The sequence below is a fragment of the Ictalurus punctatus genome, chromosome 21 (genome assembly GCF_001660625.3).
Source record: "Ictalurus punctatus breed USDA103 chromosome 21, Coco_2.0, whole genome shotgun sequence".
NCBI classification, from domain to species: Eukaryota; Metazoa; Chordata; class Actinopteri; order Siluriformes; family Ictaluridae; genus Ictalurus; species Ictalurus punctatus.
The window spans coordinates 17,160,070-17,182,923 of record NC_030436.2 but is presented as its reverse complement, the minus strand read 5'-3'; the positions used below and the strand labels follow the sequence as shown (position 1 = coordinate 17,182,923).

General features: G+C 39.4%; 1 protein-coding gene across 3 annotated transcripts in view; it reads left to right on the top strand.

The window, feature by feature from the left end:
• Positions 1-22,854, top strand: part of fgd5a (FYVE, RhoGEF and PH domain containing 5a) — a 52,307-nt gene that overhangs the window by 14,597 nt on the left and 14,856 nt on the right. For 2 of the 3 annotated variants that reach the window (XM_053674024.1, XM_017450782.3), the window contains exons 3-10: positions 826-943; positions 3,574-3,632; positions 6,748-6,778; positions 12,646-12,797; positions 14,003-14,159; positions 21,116-21,206; positions 21,366-21,416; positions 22,355-22,413. In XM_053674024.1, the coding sequence (XP_053529999.1) occupies positions 826-943; positions 3,574-3,632; positions 6,748-6,778; positions 12,646-12,797; positions 14,003-14,159; positions 21,116-21,206; positions 21,366-21,416; positions 22,355-22,413 (718 nt within the window). The remainder of the gene's footprint in view (positions 1-825; positions 944-3,573; positions 3,633-6,747; positions 6,779-12,645; positions 12,798-14,002; positions 14,160-21,115; positions 21,207-21,365; positions 21,417-22,354; positions 22,414-22,854) is intronic. The other variant, XM_053674023.1, reaches the window with a different exon arrangement.

Below are 22,854 nucleotides of genomic sequence, written 5' to 3'. Positions count from 1 at the left end.
AGCGTGGTGTGTGATTTACCAGTTTGACAGATTGGGATTAAGCCTTCGGGTTTAGAGCGGAAATTAGAATCGGGTGTTATTCGTAGCAAAAGATGAGGATTTAACAGAATCGCAGTTTAGCCAAAATAATATATTTTAGAAAATGCAAAAAAAAAAAAAACTGAAAATATTTGTGTGAAAATGGACAAGAATGAACAAATATTCTGAAAATCCTGACACAATTACTGTGTTTAATTAATTACCTTAATTAGTAATTAACATTTTTTAAAAGCATAAAAAGCGAAATAAACCATCAAACCAAAAGGGTTCCTTAAGGATTCGTTGGATAATTCCAATAGATAAGTTCTGAGCTTCCTAAAAATGTTCTACTAGGAACCTTTTCTACTTGACAAACACTCTATTGTAAGGTTCTACGTAACACCTTTAAGGGTTCCTACAGATGGACAACCGAAGAACCCTTAAGCATAGATTCCTAGATTTTCTCTGAGCATAGTGTTTTAGTGAGACTGTGTGAATTTGAGAGGGAATGAAATCTTTGATTTCCTGCAGAATACTTCATCAACTTAAGCATTGTTCGCGGGTTAGCTAGCCACAAGATTGGGCTTGGATTTCAAAATCCAACAAGATTGTAGTGCAAGATTCAACAGAATCCAAATACAGACCTGTAATGCTTTATTATGATAAAAACTATAAAAGATTTTATATTATAGTTTATAGGCACCTAGGAGATAATGTTATGAGGAAAATTCTATCTCATTTTGTGATTCTGTCTATTATTTTTTCATTTTCTCTCTCTCTCTCTCTCTTGCTATCTCTCTCTCTCAGTGCGTACACAGAACCTTTCCCAATGTGTCCTGCCCCTGCATCACATTTCACAGAGGAAGACCACGGACGCACGTCCGAGGAGGAGGAAGGGTGCGCTGATCAGAGCTTTGACAGACAGGTCAGATACACCAAAACAACAATTGGATCAAGTTTTTTTTGTTGTTGTTTTTTTTTTTTTTTTTTTAGTTTAAAGCTTTTGTAATGCTGGCGAGAAACAAAATGGTGGAACTTGTTCAATGGGTTTACAACCAGATGTGTCTTTTTTGGAGTCCTAAGTCTATACTTTTACTTCCTTAATATCTAAGGAATAAAACATGACAAGATTGTACTGTTATAGGAAATATAATAAAGGATAAGATGGCGTCTGGCACAATATTTTCCAATAACAGCACATTTCAGGGTGTTTTATTTCTCTTATACCACAGCAGGCATTATGAAGTCAATTTTTTCATTATTCAATAACACCATGTTGAACTTTTCATCCATTTATAGTCATGTTAATGTTGTAGAACGTACACAAAACAAGTTTGTTCCCTTATAAGCCTCTCTCTCTCTCTCTCTCTCTCTCTCTCTCTCTCTCGACAAAAGAAGATGTATATATATATATATATATATATATATATATATATATATATATATATATATATATATATATACTGTGGACTGCAAAAGATGCAGATATACACAAAAACAAAAGTAATCAAATACTTTTTCACGGCACTGTATTGTATGTTTAATAGTCTATACATTCCTCTTTTTTTTACTGTTATAATAAGTTTTAGGTAATGAGTATAATAATGTACTCCAAATCACCAGAGTTAAAACCATCTCTGCGCTGAATGTGTTCCCCTGACCTGTAAATCTGAACTCGTAATCAAATTCTCATACGCTCTCTCTGACAAAAACAAGGAGCCTCCCTCTATAAGTGGAATTCCCTGTGTGTGCACTTTTGTCAGGTTCAGATTCATATTTCTCCTGTCGGCCATTTTCCAAGCACGGAGACAGCGGCACTCCACCCGTTCCCCCTGCCCATGCGGTATCAGCCCAGACCCTGGCCTTGTGACGCACGCTTCCTTGTTTTCTTCAGCTTTAAAAAGAAAAGCAAATCAAGGGCTGAGAATGCTCCAGCTCAGCCCAAGATAGCAGGATAGATAAACATGATAGCAAGCATTTAAAAAAAAAAAAAACCTGCCAAAGAGATTGTGAGCTACACTGAGCTGTAGAACGGGTCATACAAAATTCTACAAAATGGTTATAACCGATGAATTTAATTCCAAATGTTTATTATGAGAGAAAATCTGAATCATTTACAGACAATCTTCTAAAATTTTGTAATAGTATGTAACATAATAATAAATCCTGATACTGATGTATTATGTATTTTATGTATTGGTATGGTATAAAAAAAAGTGTGAGAGATTGAGAGTGTAGCAAGTCTAACACAGTCATACTAACACAGTCATAATATAGCAGCACTAGCAGCACGTTTTTTTGTGCGTTTTATATTTTAAAAAGCACTCTACTGACCATTTTCTTTTACAAAGTGGAGGTGAAAAAGTTCAGAAAAGCATCAAGTCATGTCACGAGATTTTGTTACTTTAAGTTGAAAGACGAGTGAAAAAGCAAACAAAAATGGAGGACAGAGTGCTGGTGAAAAACTTGTTTGTGAGAGAGTCTTGTTAGTGAGCGATCATAAAGAGATTCATGACATGTTGAATCAAAAATAGTCTCAGATCTACACTATATCCAGGGAACCTCAGATCTGCAGTATATCCAGGGACTCTAGAACTACTATATCCAGAGAGTCTCAGATCTACACTATATCCAGAGAGTCTCAGATATGCACTATATCCAGGGACCCTCAGATCCACTATATCCAGGGACCCTCAGATCTACACTATATCCAGGGAGTCTCAGATCTACACTATATACAGGGAACCTCATCTCTACACTATATCCAGGGACCCTCAGATCTACACTATATGCAGAGAGTCTCAGATTTGCACTATATAAACAGAGTCTCAGATCTGCACTATATCCAGGGACCCTCAGATCCACTATATCCAGGGAGTCTCAGATCTACAGTATATACAGGGAACCTCAGATCTACACTATATACAGGGAACCTCAGATCTACGCTATATACAGGGAACCTCAGATCCACTATATCCAGGGAGTCTCAGATCTACACTATGTTTTGGCTGACTGGATTATTTCAGAATTATGAGATGATAGAAATGCAAAGTGTAGCCTGTGTGTGTGTGTCACAGTGTTTCCAGGAGCTATTGGATTTAAAGTGAAAGCGCTACATCACTCTCTGATGTCCCAATCACTAAAACAAACTGCCTTGACCTCCTAAATATAGACATTCAGCAGTGACACGCGCACACAGCCGCCTGTGATTAGCCTGCAAATCAATGTGTGCTTTGTACTTGCCACAAGCACGGCCCCTCATCCATAATGCATCCGTGCCCGAAAGCAGTGCGTTTGAGAAAGCTTTCACATTTATGTTGCGCCTTAATGAAACGATCCGTCTTCTTCTGACAGGGTCGGATTAAAAAAAAAAAATCAGATCAGTATGTTTTCTCACTCAGTCTCTGTCACGCACTCTTTCCCTCTCACTTCCGATTTGTTTCCGGCTGGGGTTTTATTCTCTCCCACTTTCTCAGCATTTAGCATGATGGAACACTTTAAAACCCTCCTCAAAACCCGTCTCTCTTGTGACTCTTTGTGTTTTGTGTCTTGCAGATTGATGGCAGATCCAGAGCATACTATGTTGCCAAAGAGCTGCTGGATTCGGAGAGAGAGTAAGTGTGTGTTCGAAGATTTTTGAGCCAGTGTGAATAAATAATATTACAGGTCACATTCGAGAGACTAAGTCAGTCTTCCTACTTCCACAGTTAGGGTTGAACTTCACGTGTAGGTGTATATAGAGAGTGTATTCAAATGATACAGTATCCTAACATCTTGCTCATCACCGTGTTTACTAAGGCTGTTTACTCTCTCTCTGACAGATTAGCACTGCACTATCTCTGTAAACATGCTCAATTTCAACAATGCGTCAATTAGCATGATAAGGAAATTGCTTGGTATTACTGCAGTAATGCGCTCATCGATGCATAACATTCATCCTCCAACTTGTGTCACCTTATAAGAGCTTTGAAATGGCCTGATTCAAATAAAATAATGGGCAATTCTAGCCTTATAAATGTGAGCGCATATTGACTTGTAAAGAGTATCATTGCCTTTGTGAAGCCCATCTGCCCCCTCCTGATGCCGTCCTTACAAAAAGAACTTGTTAGCTCAAGTTACAGGGTTACATAACATTATATAAGGAATAAAACACTTTAGAATGTGCTGTTATAGGAATATAATCCCTCACAGGGTGGTGTGATGCGGCCCATCGCAAAGCAGAGTTGCTGTTTGTTCAGATTAGAGAATCTTCAGGTTACGATTGTTAAGAAGAAAGAAAGCGAAAGTACACAAGAAAGATGGTGCCCTCGCCCCGCTGCACACTTCCTGCACGAAGCTTGGGAGAGTTTGCCAAAAAACACACAGACACACAAAGTTCAAATGGCGATGTCTCTGATTTATTCCAAGAAAGGCAGAGTACATATCACGCTTGACACACGACAGAGACAATGGGTTAAGTATTGATTGGCAAGGCGGAAGATCATATTTGTATAAAACACGAAGCATATCAGTGTAAGACAGGAACAACTCCATATATGGTTTTCAGGAAGTCAAGGGAATACATGCAAATGTTTTTTGGGAAGGTATGTAAATGCACGCAAATGGTAATCCCGGAGACAAAGGAATGCGCAAATGGTGAGGGGCTTTATCTGTCTGTACCTGGAAGAGGTACAGAGGAATAAAGAGATAAAGTTGTTAACACGGGTACAAAGAGGGAAGAGGTGTTCACAAAACTTTTCCCATAAGCGGCGAGGAACACCTAGGAATGTCTAAGACAGATCCCACCGCTCATATCCATCCAGACAGGGCATGAGTCGTTGCTTGTGTTCTCAAGGCTAATACAAAAAAATATATATGTGTATGTGTTAAGGTGAGGCGAGAAGAGGCCCCCTAAGGGCTGCTTGATTGTGAATTTTCTCCTTTCTCGTGTCACCTGGTTCTGGTCAGGCACCGTTTCTGTTTACTGGCGTGAATCCACTGGGGATGAGAGTCAGTGACTACATTTACATGGACAGCAAAAATCTAATTACTGACCTTATTCTGAATAAGACAATATTCTGATTAAGCTGTTTACATGAGTCGCTTTTAGAATATTCCTTTCATGTTCCTGTTTTACATGATAAAGAACACAGTTCGATTAACAGCACACATGATTACGTCCCCACGTCACGCCGACCGACGTTCCCTCCAGAATTTCACGTATCGACATACAATCCATCTTCGTTATGGTACCGTATACAGTTTTGGGTGTTTCATTTGTACTTTTACGAAAGCTTCAAGTGCAGTTAATTATTTGTCATGCTGTACGTGCAAATACATGACTGCTTGAAGCCGTGGGCTGCGTCCCAAACCACGTACTTACCTACTATATAGTAGCTGAAACACATGCATCTCGTCTACTATATGGTAGGTAAGTACACGGTTTCGGACGCAGCCGTGCTCTCTTGTTTGCCGTAAAACGGTTGAGCACTGCCGTGTGTGATCGTGTCCTGTGGCAAAATGCGGTGAAAACTCCCACGCGACGTTAATAGTGTGATTAAGGTGTGTACATGTCTATAATGTGCTTCGATAATGCGACTAAAACAGGAATACTCCACATGTCTTAATTCATTTGTGTTTACTTCGAGTATAACTTTAGTCGGATTGAGGTCATGAATAATCGCTGTTTACATGCTAGTTTCTTAATCAGAGTATCGTCTTAATCGGGTTAATATCGGATTATTGTTGTCCATGTAAAAGTACTGAGCGAGAATGGCTGTCACCATTGTGGGAGGTCCAAAGGCGACTTCTCCAACCTTCCTGGGGTTGAGGCTTTTCTAGTACTGTATCACCTGGGGAAAAGGGGAGTAGGTTTCCCAGCAGGTAAAGCAAGAGAAGCAAAGACATTACCATGCACATTGTTCAATCTTTCAGTTAACACTCGAGTGTAAATGCTGACGATCACGTCCAGGTCTCCTTTAAAAGAAACAGCAGCTTTAGTCCACGGCATTGGAACTGGTCTGCCCATTTATTTAGTGCACGCATCATGTACTCATAATCCCACTGAGAGTCCCTATACAGTTCATTTTACTAATGGTATAACTGTATTTAAATCATCCTCATTAAAGGATCCCTCTCTAGGATAAGGACGCCTATGACCCCATATTAGATTATTTTCCTATAATCTGAAGTGTTTTATTCCTCTACACCAATTTGCCAATGAGTACATATTTTTCTTTATGATTGAGTGATACATCATGCTTTTTAACCATTTATAGTTACATTTCATGTTGTGGCACATGATGATAACTTATAGCAACTAAAAAAACAGTCATTCCCTCACTAGCATCTCTTCTCTCTCTCTCTCTCTCTCTCTCTCTCTCTCTCTCTCTCTCTCTCTCTCTCTCTCTCTCTCTCTCAATTTTCTATCTGAAGACCTTTCTTGGCAGAAAACGTATTGACCCTTACAAAGCACTGTCACTGGAGACTCCTTCCATAAACATCAAATAAACATCTCCTAACAGAAAGCTTCACTTTATCAATGATTTTCCTCTTTCGTAAAATATCAGCACGCTCACAATTACATATCAGAATGAGTGCGCAACCGTCCGAGCTGCTGTTATCAAAAATGAATCAGCATCCTCTGATTCGAGGATGAACATGGTTATGGTTTAAGTAAGTTATATATAATGAAAAATCTGATTTTCCCAGTTATATATTTATTTAATTTCTTTCTCAATGTGATCACAGACATGTGAAGACACTGAAACTACTTCAAGAGGTAAGACACCATACCATGTTTCTTCATGTTTCCCCTGTCTTATTTTCATATTTTGCTACATAATGAGTATTTTGTGCAACATTTTGTGCTTATGTGGCTAACTAGCATGCCGGGGGTTTGTGCAACTTTACCACCCACCGTTTTAAAAAGCCAGTTAATTACATTAGAGCGCCAGTTCTGTCTTCATGGGAATATGTGCTAATTTCCAATGCCGCTCTGACTTCTAGGGGGTTTATTGTTGATATACATCACCTCGCTTACGTGGAGAGTACACGAGGATGGGTGGCGTTAATGAGAGGAGTCTGTGTTAATGTCGCAGTTTAATGTGTGTACATGAATATGTTAATTAAAGCATTTATTATCTGCTGGTTTACAGGGAGCAGATAGCACAACATTGGAGGATGGTAATTGTTTCTTGTATGAAATTTCATTTGAGAGACAGTTTAGATCGAATCAGAAATGAATGCTGAAACGTTGCGTGTTTCGCGAATGTCAATCATGTCGTGAGTAATCTGATAATGGGAAAACTCGAAAATAGCACCCTTCTTCTTATTTCGTGCACACTGTGAAGTACATTATTTCAGACATTATTAAAAAACCTGTGCTCTCTATAGTGAATAGTGTGTGGACAGAGAAATATCCAATAATCTGATTTCTATTGAAATGCATGATACAGAACCCAAATGAACAAAACCCATGGTTTCCAGATTTTCTCCCCAGTCTGTTTGAATGCCAGTTCCCGCCCACCATCCAGCTCTCCCCTATCATATGAGGGTGAAGGCCGAGCCGTGCTTCCCGTGAGACGTGTGACACCTACTGCATCACAGGGCAGCGTAACACATTCGGAGGAAAGCGCTATCCACCCTCTTCCTCAGACATGAGGTCACAAACTCAAACGATCAGCTAGTACCACTGTCCTTGACAGGGGAGAGAGTATTTCGTCGCTCGTACCCAGAGCGCACAGACACTTTTTGCTCCCTGAAGCATTAAGAATAACTTTTGATAACACTAGAGATGTATCCTAGCAAATTATACACCCAAGCGTATTACTACTTCCTGGGCAGCTCTTTTCTTTATGGTTTTGTAGAAAAACTAATGATGTTAGATTAATTACAATTAGAATATGCTGGTCATTTGGATTAAAATCCACGCGTCTGATATCTCCGGTAACCGCTTCATGACGATAAAAATGAAATAGCATAGTGCGCTGTCTGCATTTTATGACCCATTGACTGTTCTGGTAATCAGATAATAATTGTGTTATTAGTGTGCATGTAAACATGCTCAGTGAGAGGCTCCTAATTGCTGACGCCTAAACAGAAATGACTGCATACACACAAGCGTGAGCACACACGCACACTCACTCGCACGCACACACACACGCACACACACGTGAGCTATATAGCTTAGGTTTATCAGTGTTTGTCCAGTTAGTATAACTTCCTTTCCTTAAGAGCATCACCTTGAAAATGTCATTACTTGTGTGACGTGGTCTGTACGCACATGCTTTGTGTGTGTGTGTGTGTTTGTGAATGTTCAGGAACAAAATGTCCTGATTATGTAGGAAACAACAGGGGTAGGCCAGCTTGTCTCAACCAGCAAGATAGTCTTGACAAAGTTGTTTGTTTGTTTTTTTCTCCATATGTGCCTTCATATACAGTAGATACAATATATAAATGACTTAAGTGCATCTCTACATGCATGGTTGTGTGAATGTATGTGCAAGCTAGAAATAGAGAGAACAAAGGAGATGTACTTGTAACCCTTTGAAATGTTATGACAGTGACCTTGGCCCAACTTTTGTGCATTGTTTTTCTTTTCTCTTCTTTTTTTTTACCATTAATTAAACCTGCATCGCCAATTATTACACACAGAGGGGCCAGAGTGGAAGAAATAATGTAAGGTAGCATAATTTATCAGAGGCCACAGAGCTCTGAAGCAGTTTTGCTGTCCTGATGTAAATTACCATCCTTTATATTCAGCAGTATAATTGCCTCATTTGAATAAAATAGGCGCTAGTCTCTACAATCGCTTATCAGTTTGCTACTAAAGAATGCTAATGGTACTGTATACATGCAGATTGTAGTGCATTGTATTGGCCCATATGACCCTCATTTACATGCATAAGCTACTATATTTGCATTATGTAACATCCAGGGAGATGTGTGAAACGATTATAGATCTAGTTGTATGTTGGAAATGGTTGGCCTTAATATTGATACGCTATTAATATTTATGTAAGATAGCACAATTAGTGTTAATGTGATAAGATATAGACGCCATTAATCACAGAGTCTGTAGTGTATTGAATAGCAATGAGATTCAGCGAGAGGAGGAGTGGAGTCACCTTGATTAAGGTCTCCGATGCCGGCGTTAAATCAGTGTTTTTTTTTTTTTTCTCTCCCGTCACTGGCGACTTTGAGGACCCTACTGAATATGGATTTGTGTAAAAGTTTACGTCAAGCCCTAGAGTTCCTGGGAGAAGAAGACCTAACTGGTGCCTCCTACTGCTGATACAACTCACAGTCTACATGTAAATCTTCCTTGTAATGAAGTAGAGTAATGAATTACAGCTCAAATGAATTACAGCTCAAATTCCTCAGTCATTTTATCACAGCTACTCGTTTTTTTTCGTTTGTTTTATTGTCTTTTAACCCATTTTTGTTACTTCTATGCTTTTAAGCAGTTAAGAAGTAGCCTACATTCCAATATATATATGTGTATATATATATATATATATATATATATATATATATATATATATATATATATATAATATATATATATATATTGAATATAGGCAGAGTATAAATATCATGAAGTTGAAATATTTTGAATATAGGCAAAGTCAATTAATTTTTCTCTTTATTATTTTGTATTAAAAGATTTTAAAAGTGTATCTCTGAACTGTAAAACCGGATAAGTTCATTTAACTCAAAAAATGTGAGGAGACTAATTACCTCAAAATGAAAGCAAAATTATCAGCCAATAGAATACGACCTATGAATAGGTCATATATTTGATATAATCCTCTCATAATGAGGAATATTACTTAACTTTTCCTTTATTCAAGATATACAAAGTATATTTTTCAGTATAACCCTGGTGCCTGATATAACCTCCCAAAATTCCCAAAATAAAACACCACGCTTTCAGATTATGCTCAAATGATTTTACTCATTATTCCGAGTCTCAGAATCTGTGATTTCGGACGAGATCGACACAAACGCAGCGTACGACACTTCAGCTCGGCCGTCATCGGTTATCTGTCTACCTCGATTGCTTTCTCATCGAAGACGATAGCCACGTTCCCTCCGCAGTACAAGATGTCAAGTCGTGAATATTGATCGTGTTTAATATTTACGATTTTAAAGTCAGAGGGTTTGCGATGGGCTTTTACACACGCTACGTTGCAGGATAATCTGAGGAGATCATTTAAGTACATGTGTTTACAATCAGCCTTAAGATCATAACAGGTTCATGTATTTGTGATGATCATGAATGGTGGATATGCCTCAGAATCAGAACGATTATCCTCTCGCGTGTGAGGAATGAACTCGTTCATTAATTAAGGAATGAATTCATGTTTAAGGAACACCATCATATTTTTTATAGAAGTAGTTTGTAGCAGATTTCTGTTTTCAGGTAATACAGTCTCTGTGTGTGATTTTTTTTTTTCTTTCTCTGTTTTTATTTATTTATTTATTTTTATATGATCCATCTCTATCTCTTCCTCTTTCATTCTCTTTCTTTCTTTTTGGGGTTCACTCTGCATATCCTGCTATAAACCTTGCCTGAAGTGAGCATTTCAACATTTTTTGTTCATGTTGTTACAAAAAGTTGTATCATTTCAACGTATGCTTATTTTATTTAGTGTTAATGCGTATGAATACCTCTCCAGTCCTCTCCAGTTATATCTCTCTTTAGTCTTCCTACAATTATCTGGCACTTATTTCATTGACAAAAAGTTTCTGAATAAAGATGTCTGCCAAATAAATGACTGCAAATGCAGTGTAAATCAAAGTTTATTTAGCCACATGGCTGGAGATAATTGTCATACTTTCTTAGCAATGAAAGATTTTTTAAAAAAAAACCCAAAGTGCTTTATTCTTTGTGCTGTCTCTTCAGATTTCCATTATTGAAGGGACAGTGAAGGACAATGTTTTCATAGCCATGAGTCCCATAAAAGTAGCGCAGAGTGAATTACAAGAGCATTGACAGACGCAGACCTCAGGAGCGATCGATACTCATTGATTAATGCGTGAAGCTCCTGTGGCATTTCAGGGGATTATCACCATGTGTGTGTGTGTGTGTGTGTGCGTGTGTGTAAATGTTTGTCACTACTCCTGTCTTAAAACTGAAATTGATGAGCTGCAGAAAATGGCCTTACTGGACACTTCAGTGCTTTTTTATTATTTATTATTATGACGTTGTTACACGCGCTTGTTTTGTAAAGACTCCAAGCAGCAACTTTGCAGATAATGTCTTCAACCAGAGCAAACGAAAGCCTTTTATTCTCCGGAAGCTCTCTCAGAACACAGTCATTCATCCGTGAGAGCATCTGATGGCGTGTTAGTCCGGCTCTTTGTGGCGAATATGTTCCACACACGGCTTTTAAGTCATTTATTGGTGTTGCAGGTGTATCTTTTTGTTTCATATTGTCTTTTTTTATCCTTTCTGAGAAGGAATAACCAGCTACTTATCATGTACTACTCTGAATTTTTTTAAAATTATTATTCCTTTCTCTCTTTATTTCAAAGGTGCCAACAACAGAGCTCTTTTATCAGTCATTTAATAAAATAAAAACGTTTTTCTAGGCCAAACTGAGCTAAAAAAATAAATAAATAAATAAATATCCCACCAGATTTCCAACCATTTGTTCTTCGTACTCATGTTGATAAATGCCAAACAGCTCTTAAGGACCAAGCTTGTTCACAGTGCAGCTGATTTATATTCAACGATGTTTACAAAACCCATAAAAGGCAAAGCTCACAATGACCCGAAAAAGACAAGATGACAACTAAACGGTGAAAGAGCCCCTCCTTTAAATCTTCCGTTCCGCCAGCAAAAAGTAACTAAATGCAAATGCTAGAAAATAGTAACTACAGCTGACTTTTATCCAGCTTCAGGTAATATATGTTTTTAATTGATAAGAAGACGTGTGCGTAAACTACGATGGGAACACATTTAGCGAATAATTTCCTCGATTCGCATCAAAAAATGTCATGTAAGTTTGCCTGAGCAAATCATGTGATTGGATAACCGGCTCAGGAAAGTAAACACAGCTGAGCGCGAGAGTCGGTAGTTTCCCTGGAAGTGACGATTTTGTTCTCTTGAACACATGGTGCTTTATTCACAAATGCTTCATGCAATATTCCAATTGTTCACATGAGTTAAATTGGCGACTTGGATGGAAACATGGCTATTGCAGCAGCCTGCACCTGCCTTGAGCGATACTATCGTTAATCTGAGATAGTTAGGGGGTACGGTAACGCATTGTGAAGCTGTATTATTACATATTATGATGTAATATACTTATTATATACTTATGATATAGTATATCTTTATTTTTTATTAGCGTTATGCTTTGCTGAGATTTACATTTATTTACAAAGATTAGAAAACTCTGTAAGTCCTTAGAATCTGTATGGAAGGATAAAGAGATTGTCACTCTCACACACATCCTTTAACACCCCTCATATCTCTAGTGTCATCTCTTTGAGACAAGACAGAAAGGTGCTTGGAGAAGTGATCAGGTTAATGGTGTAACGTGTAAGGCGTTGAAGATGCAGTCGAGCAGTACGTAAAAGCAAACATTCGACTGTAACGTCCGTTTAACGTTTCTCTGGATCCCATTCTCTGTGTAGGATTTCAGGTCAGCGGTGGAGGAGGCAGTAGGGGAGGACGGCGAGCCCGTGGTGGAGGAGGGGAGGATGGACGAGATTCTCAGCACCCTGCCTCAGGCCTACCAGCTCCACACAGACATCCTTACGCAGCTGGACTCCCGCATACAACAGTGGTGAGAACTGACAGTGCACACGTACACTACTGAGTTTGCGCAACCTCTGAAAAGCACAATCATTTCATTATGGTTGTGAAATAACCATGTACGGTGAACTTCAAAATTATTGGCACCCTTCAAAAAAATGTGAAATGTAAAATGATTAAGTACGAAGAGATCTTAAAGATATAGGGATGCCGTATAGTGGCGTTTTTCACGCTTACGATTTTTCCGTTTATTTCCCCGCAGAAAAAGCCGTTTGAAAATGATTGGCATTTTTGTGGAAAACCCTTTACGGGGTGAAGTTTTTGGACATTTCTTGTTGTAGCATTTTTAAATCTGGATCAAGGTTGTGTGAGGTAATCACACTTAGCTGGCAAGGTTTTAGACATATTTAGGCGGACTTCCTTTTTTTTTTACCACTGGGTGTGTTAAACTGGCTCCTTACCAGATATTATCTTTGCAGGAAGACAGCTTAGGCGAGGTTAGAAATTATTTACATGTTGTTATCCATGGCAATATCCAATACTCATTTGCAGACCAACACATGTTAAACAAGGCAAATTAAGGAAATGCAGGAAACCCCCCAATCAAATTATGCCTACACCGACAAATGCATTAGATCAACATTCATATATACACCAAATGCAGTGGTTAGCATGTTCGCCTCACACTCGATTCGCGCTGCTGCCCTGTGTATGCGGAGTTTGCATGTTCTCCCCGTGCTGCGAGGGTTGCCTCCGGGTACTCCGGTTTCCTCCACCAGTCCAAAGACATGCATGGTAGGCTGATTGGCATGTTCAAAGTGTCCGTAGTGTATGTATGGGTGTGTGAATGTGTGTGTGAGTGTGCCCTGCGATGGATGGGCACCCCATCCAGAGTGTACCCCACCTTGTGCCTGATGCTCCCTGGGATAGGCTCCAGGTTCCCCATGACCCTGTAGGATAAGCGGTATAGAAAATGGATGTATGAATGCACACATTCGATAGGCATCAAAAACCTCCACCCAGAATGCCACCAATTAAAACCTCCTATTATGAGTCTCTGCCAACTCCTATTTCCCAAATGTGTGTCGCTACGCTCCATCAGATTAGTTCTCATACACCTTCACATGAAAAAGGAGATATATCCACCACAAAGGTACTATCATTAAGGCAGGTCGTGTCCTTGAATACCCTCTGCGGCTGTTGCAGAGACCTCTAATGCTTCTCATTCATCTTCAGGGAGGAGAGCCCGAAGATGGTGGACGTCTTTCTGACACACCGTGAGGAGTTTGGGATTTTCGTGACCTACATTGCTGGTTATGACCGCAGCATGGCTCTGCTGGAGGAGAGCTGCAGACGGAGTAAAGCCTTCGCCAGTGTCGTCAAACGCTTCGAGGTGAGAATTGGATGTGATTTCACCTGTGGAAATGGTAGTTGTAGACCTGCTGTATGTACCTAAATCTCTGGTATTAATATTTTAGGTAAACACACACACAAAAAAAAAAACACTTTCTATGAAGGCCAGGTGTGCTGTTTAATGACCTTATGGACACATTTCTACCATGTTATTATGCATTCATATGATAAATGGTCTGCACTTTTTTAACCTTAGCAGTTCTACAAGGCACTTTACACTGTTTCTCATTCACCCATTCACACACACACATACGCACTCATACTCACACACCAATGGCTGCAGAGCTGCCATGCAAGGCGCTAGCTTGCCATCGGGAGCAACTTGGGGTTCAGTGTCTTGCCAAAGGACACTTTGGCGTGTGGAGACATGTGAGCTGGCAATCGAACCGCCAACCCTACGACTAGTGGACAACCCGCACTACCACCTGAGCCACAGCCATGGTATAATGGCTACCATGGTATAATGGTATTATATAATATCAAAATGTGTGTCAAATTCATAATGCTTTTTTGTAAATAATTATAACCATGTGTATAATGCCTTTCGAATGCAAATTAGCATGATATGAATGTGTTCACAGTTATATTATAAATATGAGCTTCATATATAGTGTTACTCTTTATTCCATCCATCCATCCATCTTCTACCGCTTACTCCTTTTCAGGGTCACGGGGAACCCATGGAGCCCATCCCAGGGAGCATCGGGCACAAGGCCGTATATATGTATATATGTATATATACATATATATATATATATATATATATATATATATATATATATATATATATATATATATATATATATATATATATATATATGTGTGTGCTCTCTCTATATATATATGCTCTCTGCATTATACAGTGTTATGTATTCTATATAACATGTTATAAACTCATTTTAAAACGTGTTGTGAATGCAGGATTCACAGAGAGTGTCACAAAAAAAGATTTACACTGGTCTGTGCACGATCCTTATTCACGTGTGGTCTCTGAACACGCCTCGTAGGATATTCAGCGCGTTCATTGACCACACGTCTAAACGGAGATTCGAATCACCAATGACAAGAGGCCAACTGTCCCGGCTCATTAATATTCATGAGCATCTGTATTCAGCAGTTCTTGAAAGCGCGAGGGGTTTTCTGGGAGGCTTAATCAATCTATAGCTGTGACAGAGAGACAGTGATGAATGGTGAAATAAGCCACTGTTCTGAGCAGCCGATGGTGTCAGAGTTTGTTTAACGCGATCTAATCTATGAGCACTTTCAAATTACAGAGATTTTATAGCTGCTTATAAGTGTATCAGTGATGTATTACAGCAACATCAGCGTTATGCAAGGTGCAAAGTGATGTATTATAGCACTTATACCAACTTTAAATATTATTTACAGCAGCAAGTTTCAGGAAAATACATCAGATATTGGAAACAGAACATCCACATTCATCTTCTGTGCTGTAAATCAATAATATTTTTCATATTTATAGGGGTGTATTAGAGCAAGTGGAGTGTTTGGTAGTAGTGCTGTGTGTAATAAGAAAAATTGCATGTAGTTTTTTAGTCCTGCCCTGAATTTCACATAACACATGTTTACATATAGTCTACAAGACACAATAATAACTGAATTTACACAAATGAACCAGTTCAAAAGTTTACACACGCTTGATTCTTAATACTGCGTGTCGTTACCTGGCTGATCAGCGACTGTCTGTGTTTATGTTTTGTGAGAGTTGTTCCCTTGTCCCTTGTTTGTCCTGAGCAGTTAAACTGCCCACTGTTCTTCAGAAAAATCCTCCAGGACCTGCACATTCTTTACTTTTCCAGCATCTTCTGCATATTTGAGCCCTTTCCAACAGCGGCTATATGATGTTGAGGTCCATCTTTTCACACTGAGGACGACTGAAGGACTCGTACACGACTATTACAAACAGTGCAAACATTCACTGATGCTCAAGAAGGCAACACGGTACATTAAGGGAGGTGTAAACTTTGGAACAGGATGATCGGTGTAAATTGTGCTATCCGGGACTATACACACCTCCACACATCTTCACACACACAAACACTCACACACTCACACACAATATGACAATACCATAGAAACAAACTGCTTTTTCAGCATCCAGACATCAATAGATCTGCTGTGCAAGCCTGAAAAGCTCAACGCTGTTCAAATGAACATCCTTACAGCCCTCTTCTTCCTCTCTCTGCTGTCAATTGCCTTTAACTGCTCCTCAACGGATTCCTTCACTTCCCCAATTGGAGTCAATTTGCTCCTTTACTTGTTGCCTGTAGACAAAGTTGCACTGATCGCTGTTTAAGCTCTTGTCAAGCAGAATCTCTGAGTCTTTCATTAACCTGAATAGGACACAGTAACTGCTGTGACCAGTCCAAGTCTGAGTCTGTTACGATTTCAAACATCTACTGTATGATTATGATTGACCCTTGATAAGTAGATTTAAAAATGTGTAAAGTATCAAGTTATAGCAATATACATGTATGTGAACTGGTTATTAAGGAATAGGTTATCAAAACTTGAAATGTAGACACTCTTCCGACACTCTTCCTCTTAGTGAAAATGTAATCGCTATGCTAAAACATTACAGATGGATTTTTTTTTTTTTTTTTTTTTTGGGCTTTCAGTGAATTGAATCATTTGACTCAATTGCATGATTCATTCTGATTCATTCTCCAATGAATTCATTTGCATGTTTTGCCCAGATATAGAGCTCCTCTGTTTTGCGGTATTTTGTAACGCGCTTGTATGTCCGTGTTTAGAAGAATTATTTTTCATGCCCACCCCACAACACTGAGTACTGTTGCTAAAGATTCATTGACTCAAGGGGTGTGGTTCATCCAGTTTAGTGCACATGCAATTGCAAATAAGACTTAAATAATTCACTGATGTTCATAAAAATATGATGTAAACTTATCTAAAATCTGAAAACTTCCACATTGAAATTTTGTAGTAAAAGAAATGAGTCAGTGCATGGCAATGGCTGATACTGATTCGTTAAGCCTTTGTGACTCCATTAGGCTACATAATCTCATCTTAATTAGATTTAAACAATTTGGTGATATAGCAGGGACAGTCTGTGTTCACGACGCACCGACTTTCTGCTACAATTCAACCTTAAAGTGTCAATATTATGCTTTTTCATATATTTCATATATTTTGAATGTAAAAAGGCTGCAAAGTTTCAAAAATCAAATTGCACAACAAATGTAGTTGTTGTCTCCGAAAAGAAAGTACAGATTCTGAACAGCCTGAAATGAGTCGCAAGTGATTCCAGACTTACTTCCTGCACAAACCTACGTAGGTTTGTAACAAAACCCCCACCTCTGGTCTTCATTCGCTGCTCGCGAACAGCATGTACTTTGACCCACCTTTGTTGAGCTGTAAAGGCACAGCCCTCTTCCGGAAAGGGGGCGGGGAGCAACAGCTCATTTGCATTTAAAGAGACACACACGAAAACAGCGTGTCTTTGCTTCCACCCAAAAAGGGGCATTTACACTCTGGTATAATAAATGATCCGTAGGGTATTTTGAGCTGAAACTTCACACACATTCTGGGGAAACCTGAGACTTATATTACATCTTGTAAAAATGGGCATAATAGGTCCTCTTTAAACTTTAGGATTCTGGGTTGATACCAAACTGAAAATGGGGGAAAATTGTGTAGTCGATTTTCACACAACTGTCGTTTAAACCACAGGAAAAGATCCGTCCACATGCCTTAAGCCCATTGCTTTTTGTTCTACTGTATATTAGAAACTCTCTGACATACACTCTTAGAAGTTCAGTTGGATGCATAAGGATACTTATCTTCCTTAAAATTGTAGGCAACAAAAACTCTTAGAAAAGCATCTTGTGTACTGAGTTCTTCAGTTTGTAGCAGTAGACACAGAAGGATGAATCACCTTTGGTATGTGTGTAGGTGGATTTAATCCCAGACAGTCTCTTTATGTAGGTTTCTCAAAGAATTCAGATTTTAATCTGTCGCTTGGGTCACAACAAAACGCAGAAACAAAAACAAACAATAAAAACGAGGAAATATGGACTTGGAAAAACTACGAGTGCGGAAAATGAGAACCGTGAGGTTCTTCTCAGTACTCGAACTGAAACCACCTTGAGTCTTCACTCTGACTCCTGTGACTCACAAATTGATCAATGTCCACACTCATTAAAGACATATCAATACTTTAAGTACTCAAAGGAACTGAAAGACAGAAGTTTAGGAAGCATGGATACATCATGTGCTTCCCCAAACGTCGATTATTTTCCAATAACCGCACATCTGGCAGTCTCATACGACAACAATTTGCAACGATTACATTTTTATTTACTAAAGAACAACACATTGTACTACTAGCATCGCTGTGGTATCAGTTTTTATATAACATGCTTGCTATCATGTGCATTTACTCTGTGTGTGCGTGTGTGTGTGTGTGTGTGTGTGTGTGTGTGAGTTAATTTGGGCATTTGCAGCCCCTTAAAATGTACAGGTGGAGCAGGTTAGATAAAGACCCAACGAGTCTGTTACACACATCCAGGCAATGAGGCGCACAAAAGCTAATTAGTGAAGCAGCCTCCTTTGAATTAAATCAGCTCCGGGCGCAGACGCTGCCTCAGCTCGTACTGCCACGGTGATTTGTGTAGCTTATCTGCACGCTGGCATCGGCCACTGTCCCTCTGAATGCCTGGCTCACTTCCAGTGCAGCTCAAGGGTGCAAAATATCAGCCCTCGCTCTCACACATACACACGGAAACACACGCATGAAAAGACACACACTGGCTGGCTGAAGAGTCCACTTCTTCAATACTGTCAATTGGATTGCAATCATAGCGCTAGCTCTCAGGATGCCGAGAGGGTTTTAACACACAGGTCGTGTTACTCTAATCTGTCTGCTTTAGTGGTTAAATTAAAGGAGCAAATAAATATGATGTATGGAAAGGGAGGAGAAAGTAATGAATCTCAAGTGGGTATTCATCCGAGTGCGGGGAGGGAGAAAGAACGTAGGAATGATGATTACAGCAGTATGATGATGAGAAAATAAAGACAGGAGATTAAAGGAGGATGGAATGACACAAAGAACATTTTAAGGCCTATTCACACTGTATTTCGTTTCAGATAAAGGATGAAGTGAAGAGTGCTAGAACCTCCCGCCTTTTCCTAGAAAATCTCTTCCTAAAATGACGGGAATTTTTCCATGACTAGATGAATTGCGTTTGTTCCCTGATACTTTTATGGTATTTTATCCCAGCAAACAGATCTCTGGTCCATTTAAAAATGTTGGAGTTTGGTGTAGACTGCGTCCTGTATGAACACAATTCGATCCCAGGACCAGGCATCACGTTTCTTCCTGTTTCACGGTTCACAATGATGTCCGATGTTTTGTTGCGCAGATTAAAATGCTTTCTTAAGATACCGAACAACAAGAAGACATTTCAATTCCAACTTGAATACAGTTAAACTCTTTTGTTACTTTTTTGCATGTAACCAAACAGGTTTGGCTCAAATGCTTCAGCCATGCCATGGATCAGTGTAGGAAAACCTGAAGAAGCCAATAGCAATAAGAAGGAACCTATAAAAACGATTGAGCGATTGATTTGTTGTTCAAAAGGAATTGGAATTGAATTGATTTGGGGTACAGACTCAAGTGTTTGGGCCAAATGTGAAAGACCTTGGAACTCTGTTACCTTAGGTAGAAAAGCAAGATAGATCAATACAGAAAAGCATTTATGAAATGAATGTAATCACTAAATTGCTTCATCTCGATACTGTCTTCACTGGGAGCTAATTATACAGGCATACATGTATTTAGCTATTATGATAAAAGCTACAGCCAGTATAAAGCCACGCCTCGTATTCGGATATACCGAAGTATTACGATTGCTGTTAAACATAAATTCATGATCCTGTAATGCGATCATAATCACCTCTGAAGCAACAGAACCAGGTCCGGTGTAAGAAAATCGGGAAAACTGTTCGTTATTGTTCGGTTTGTATAACCACACTTTACAACCGTGATGAGCAGAAAAGCATGCCAGAATGCACAACAGGTCGAACGTACATCCGCGGAAGACTCCACACCTGTCAGCCAAGAACAGCCAATGTTCAGCTGTCTAGTTTGTTTGAGTCTGTACCCAATGTAGCCTCACATTCCTGAACTCCAGATGTGGTCCTCTGCTAGTGTAGGACATCAAGCCTCACGGTTCGACGTGTTGTTCGTCCCGAGATGCATTTCTGCTCGCCACGGATATAAAGAGATCATTAAGTGAAGCTCTTGTCCTGTAGCATTTGGCATGCATGTATGCATTGCAAAGCTACCATATGATTTGTCTGATTGGATAGTCGCATGAATGATGTTGCACTTTCACAGATATCGTTTATCTCAAACCACACAACCCTCCCCTGTGTATTCATACTCATTAGTGTACTTTCACAGGTCACGTCCTACCTGCTTAAAACCTTTCTTTATCGTATCCCGCTTTGCGGTTCTCCCCCGATCCCGATCTCGGCAAGTTATCTGACCCCCAACATGCCCTCAGAGCCTGCAGGCTCCTCCGAGTCACCCTGAACAAAGACTTGTCCCAGTCAATTAAAGCTTGATTGATTTTTGCGCTCTCCTTTCGCCTGACCCATTCACTCACTCACAGTTTTTTCTTTCCACCCTGAATAATGAATAATTGAAGAACAGAAAGAGATTTATTGAGGTTCTGTCTCGATGTAAGGAAAGGTCACCGATTGTCCTTGGAATGATTTTTTTTCCCCCTTCTTTGGTAGTTGTGTTTGGTATCTGTGATCTAGGTGTTGTAGGCTGAAGGTCAAGACAGGGTGACCGTGTGGGTTACACACATCTGTGTCAGACTGTATTGCGATGCATTTACAGTACATTAGTCGCATTTTTTAAGTGGTGTGTGCATGTGTGTGTTACAGCAGCAGAATTCCGAGGGAGTGCAGATTCCTGTGAAACACCAGCTGCTGCAGATCATCGTGCGTGTACTGCAATACCGCATGCTTCTCACAGGTAACACGGCCGTAAATGTGTACGTGTAGACGAGTAGAAAGATCGTCGTTTGAATTTTGGGATTTCATTTTTTATTTTTTTCATATTTGACTCAGACTGGGAGTTTTCTGGTATTTGGCACTCAAGATTTATTTGTTGTGTGCATTTCATTCTTTCCAGATTACTTAAACAACCTCTCCCCCGACTCTAAAGAATATGAAGAAACACAAGGTATTGTTCTGCTCTCGTCCCTGCATTTTTAGGCATTATTAAAAATGCACACACACACACACACACACACACACACACACACACAAATATATATATATATTTTATATATATATATAAAATTCATTATACTTATTTACGCCACAGCAATAGTGAATTCTCCAATCTCATTGGTCAGACTCGATCGTTTTCTATAATAAGGGCAGCTCTATCAACATGGCATTTTTAATTAATGACCGATTCAAGTTAATTACAATCGCTGCGCTGTAAGAGGAATAAAACACTTCATGACATGATGTCACTGGAAAGCAACCAACACTGGGATAGATAGTGATGCATCACATCACTCTGTCATGGATTATTTTTCCTATAACCACATGCCCCGTTGTGTGTCATACCTTACATACGTATAGAATCTGTTTCAGAGTGTTTCAAGAGCTATAATAATTCTAGAATTTCACAGGAAAACTGAGATTCACAATATTTTAAAGGCATTTTTCTACCTTCCTCAATTTCAGCCTTCTTTTTTTTTTTTTCATTTATTCCATCACAGACACTAGTCAGATATTGTCTGCAATTAGTCTTTTATGTTAGTATGCTGGCTAGCTGGTTCATATTGGGTTGTTGTTGTTGTTGTTGTTGTTGTTGTTGTTTTGAGAAACGTGTAAGATTTCATTCCATTACATATAAAGGAAGTTGTAAGAAAAGTTAACAGTCACGACCTTACAAGCATGAAAAAAGACGTTGCCTTTTTCTGCGTGGCTAGATTTTTGGCTTCCCACAAAACAAGGCTGGTTGGTTATTCATCATCTTCCACTATCCTTTATGGAAGTATTTTGATGCCCACACACACACACACACACACACACGCATACACACACACGAACACAATGAAAGTTTTGTGATTTTTTACGGTGTTTCTAATTTTCTTTTACACGCAGCTGCGTTGGTGATTGTGTCAGAGGTTGCAGACCAGGCCAACGACAACCTAAAAGAAGGGGTAAGTGTGTGCGTACGAGTGTGTGGGATCTCTGCTCTGGCAAAATGTTTACCGCATGATGCTACGGTCAAGGGCGGGGAGAGACAATGTCATCAAAACGTTCCAGATGTTCCAGAAACAAAGAGCGTAGTGTGTGCTGGAATAAGGCCTAGACTGAGACACAGAGGCTTTCCCAAATACACACATACACACACACACACACACACACACACACAGAGGATCCCTCTATCTCTTGCACTGCTATTCATTTCCGAACAGCCTTTCCGCCTTCCACCCTCTCATTTGCAGAACAAACAAAGGCATTCAGAGCGTCTCATTTTGTTTCTCTCTGTCGTACTTTTCCTATCTCTCTGTCCTCCTGTCTCTCTCCCACTCACTTTCTGTCCTCCCCTCTCTCTCTCTCTCTCTCTCTCTCTCTCTCTCTCTCTCTCTCTCTCGGTT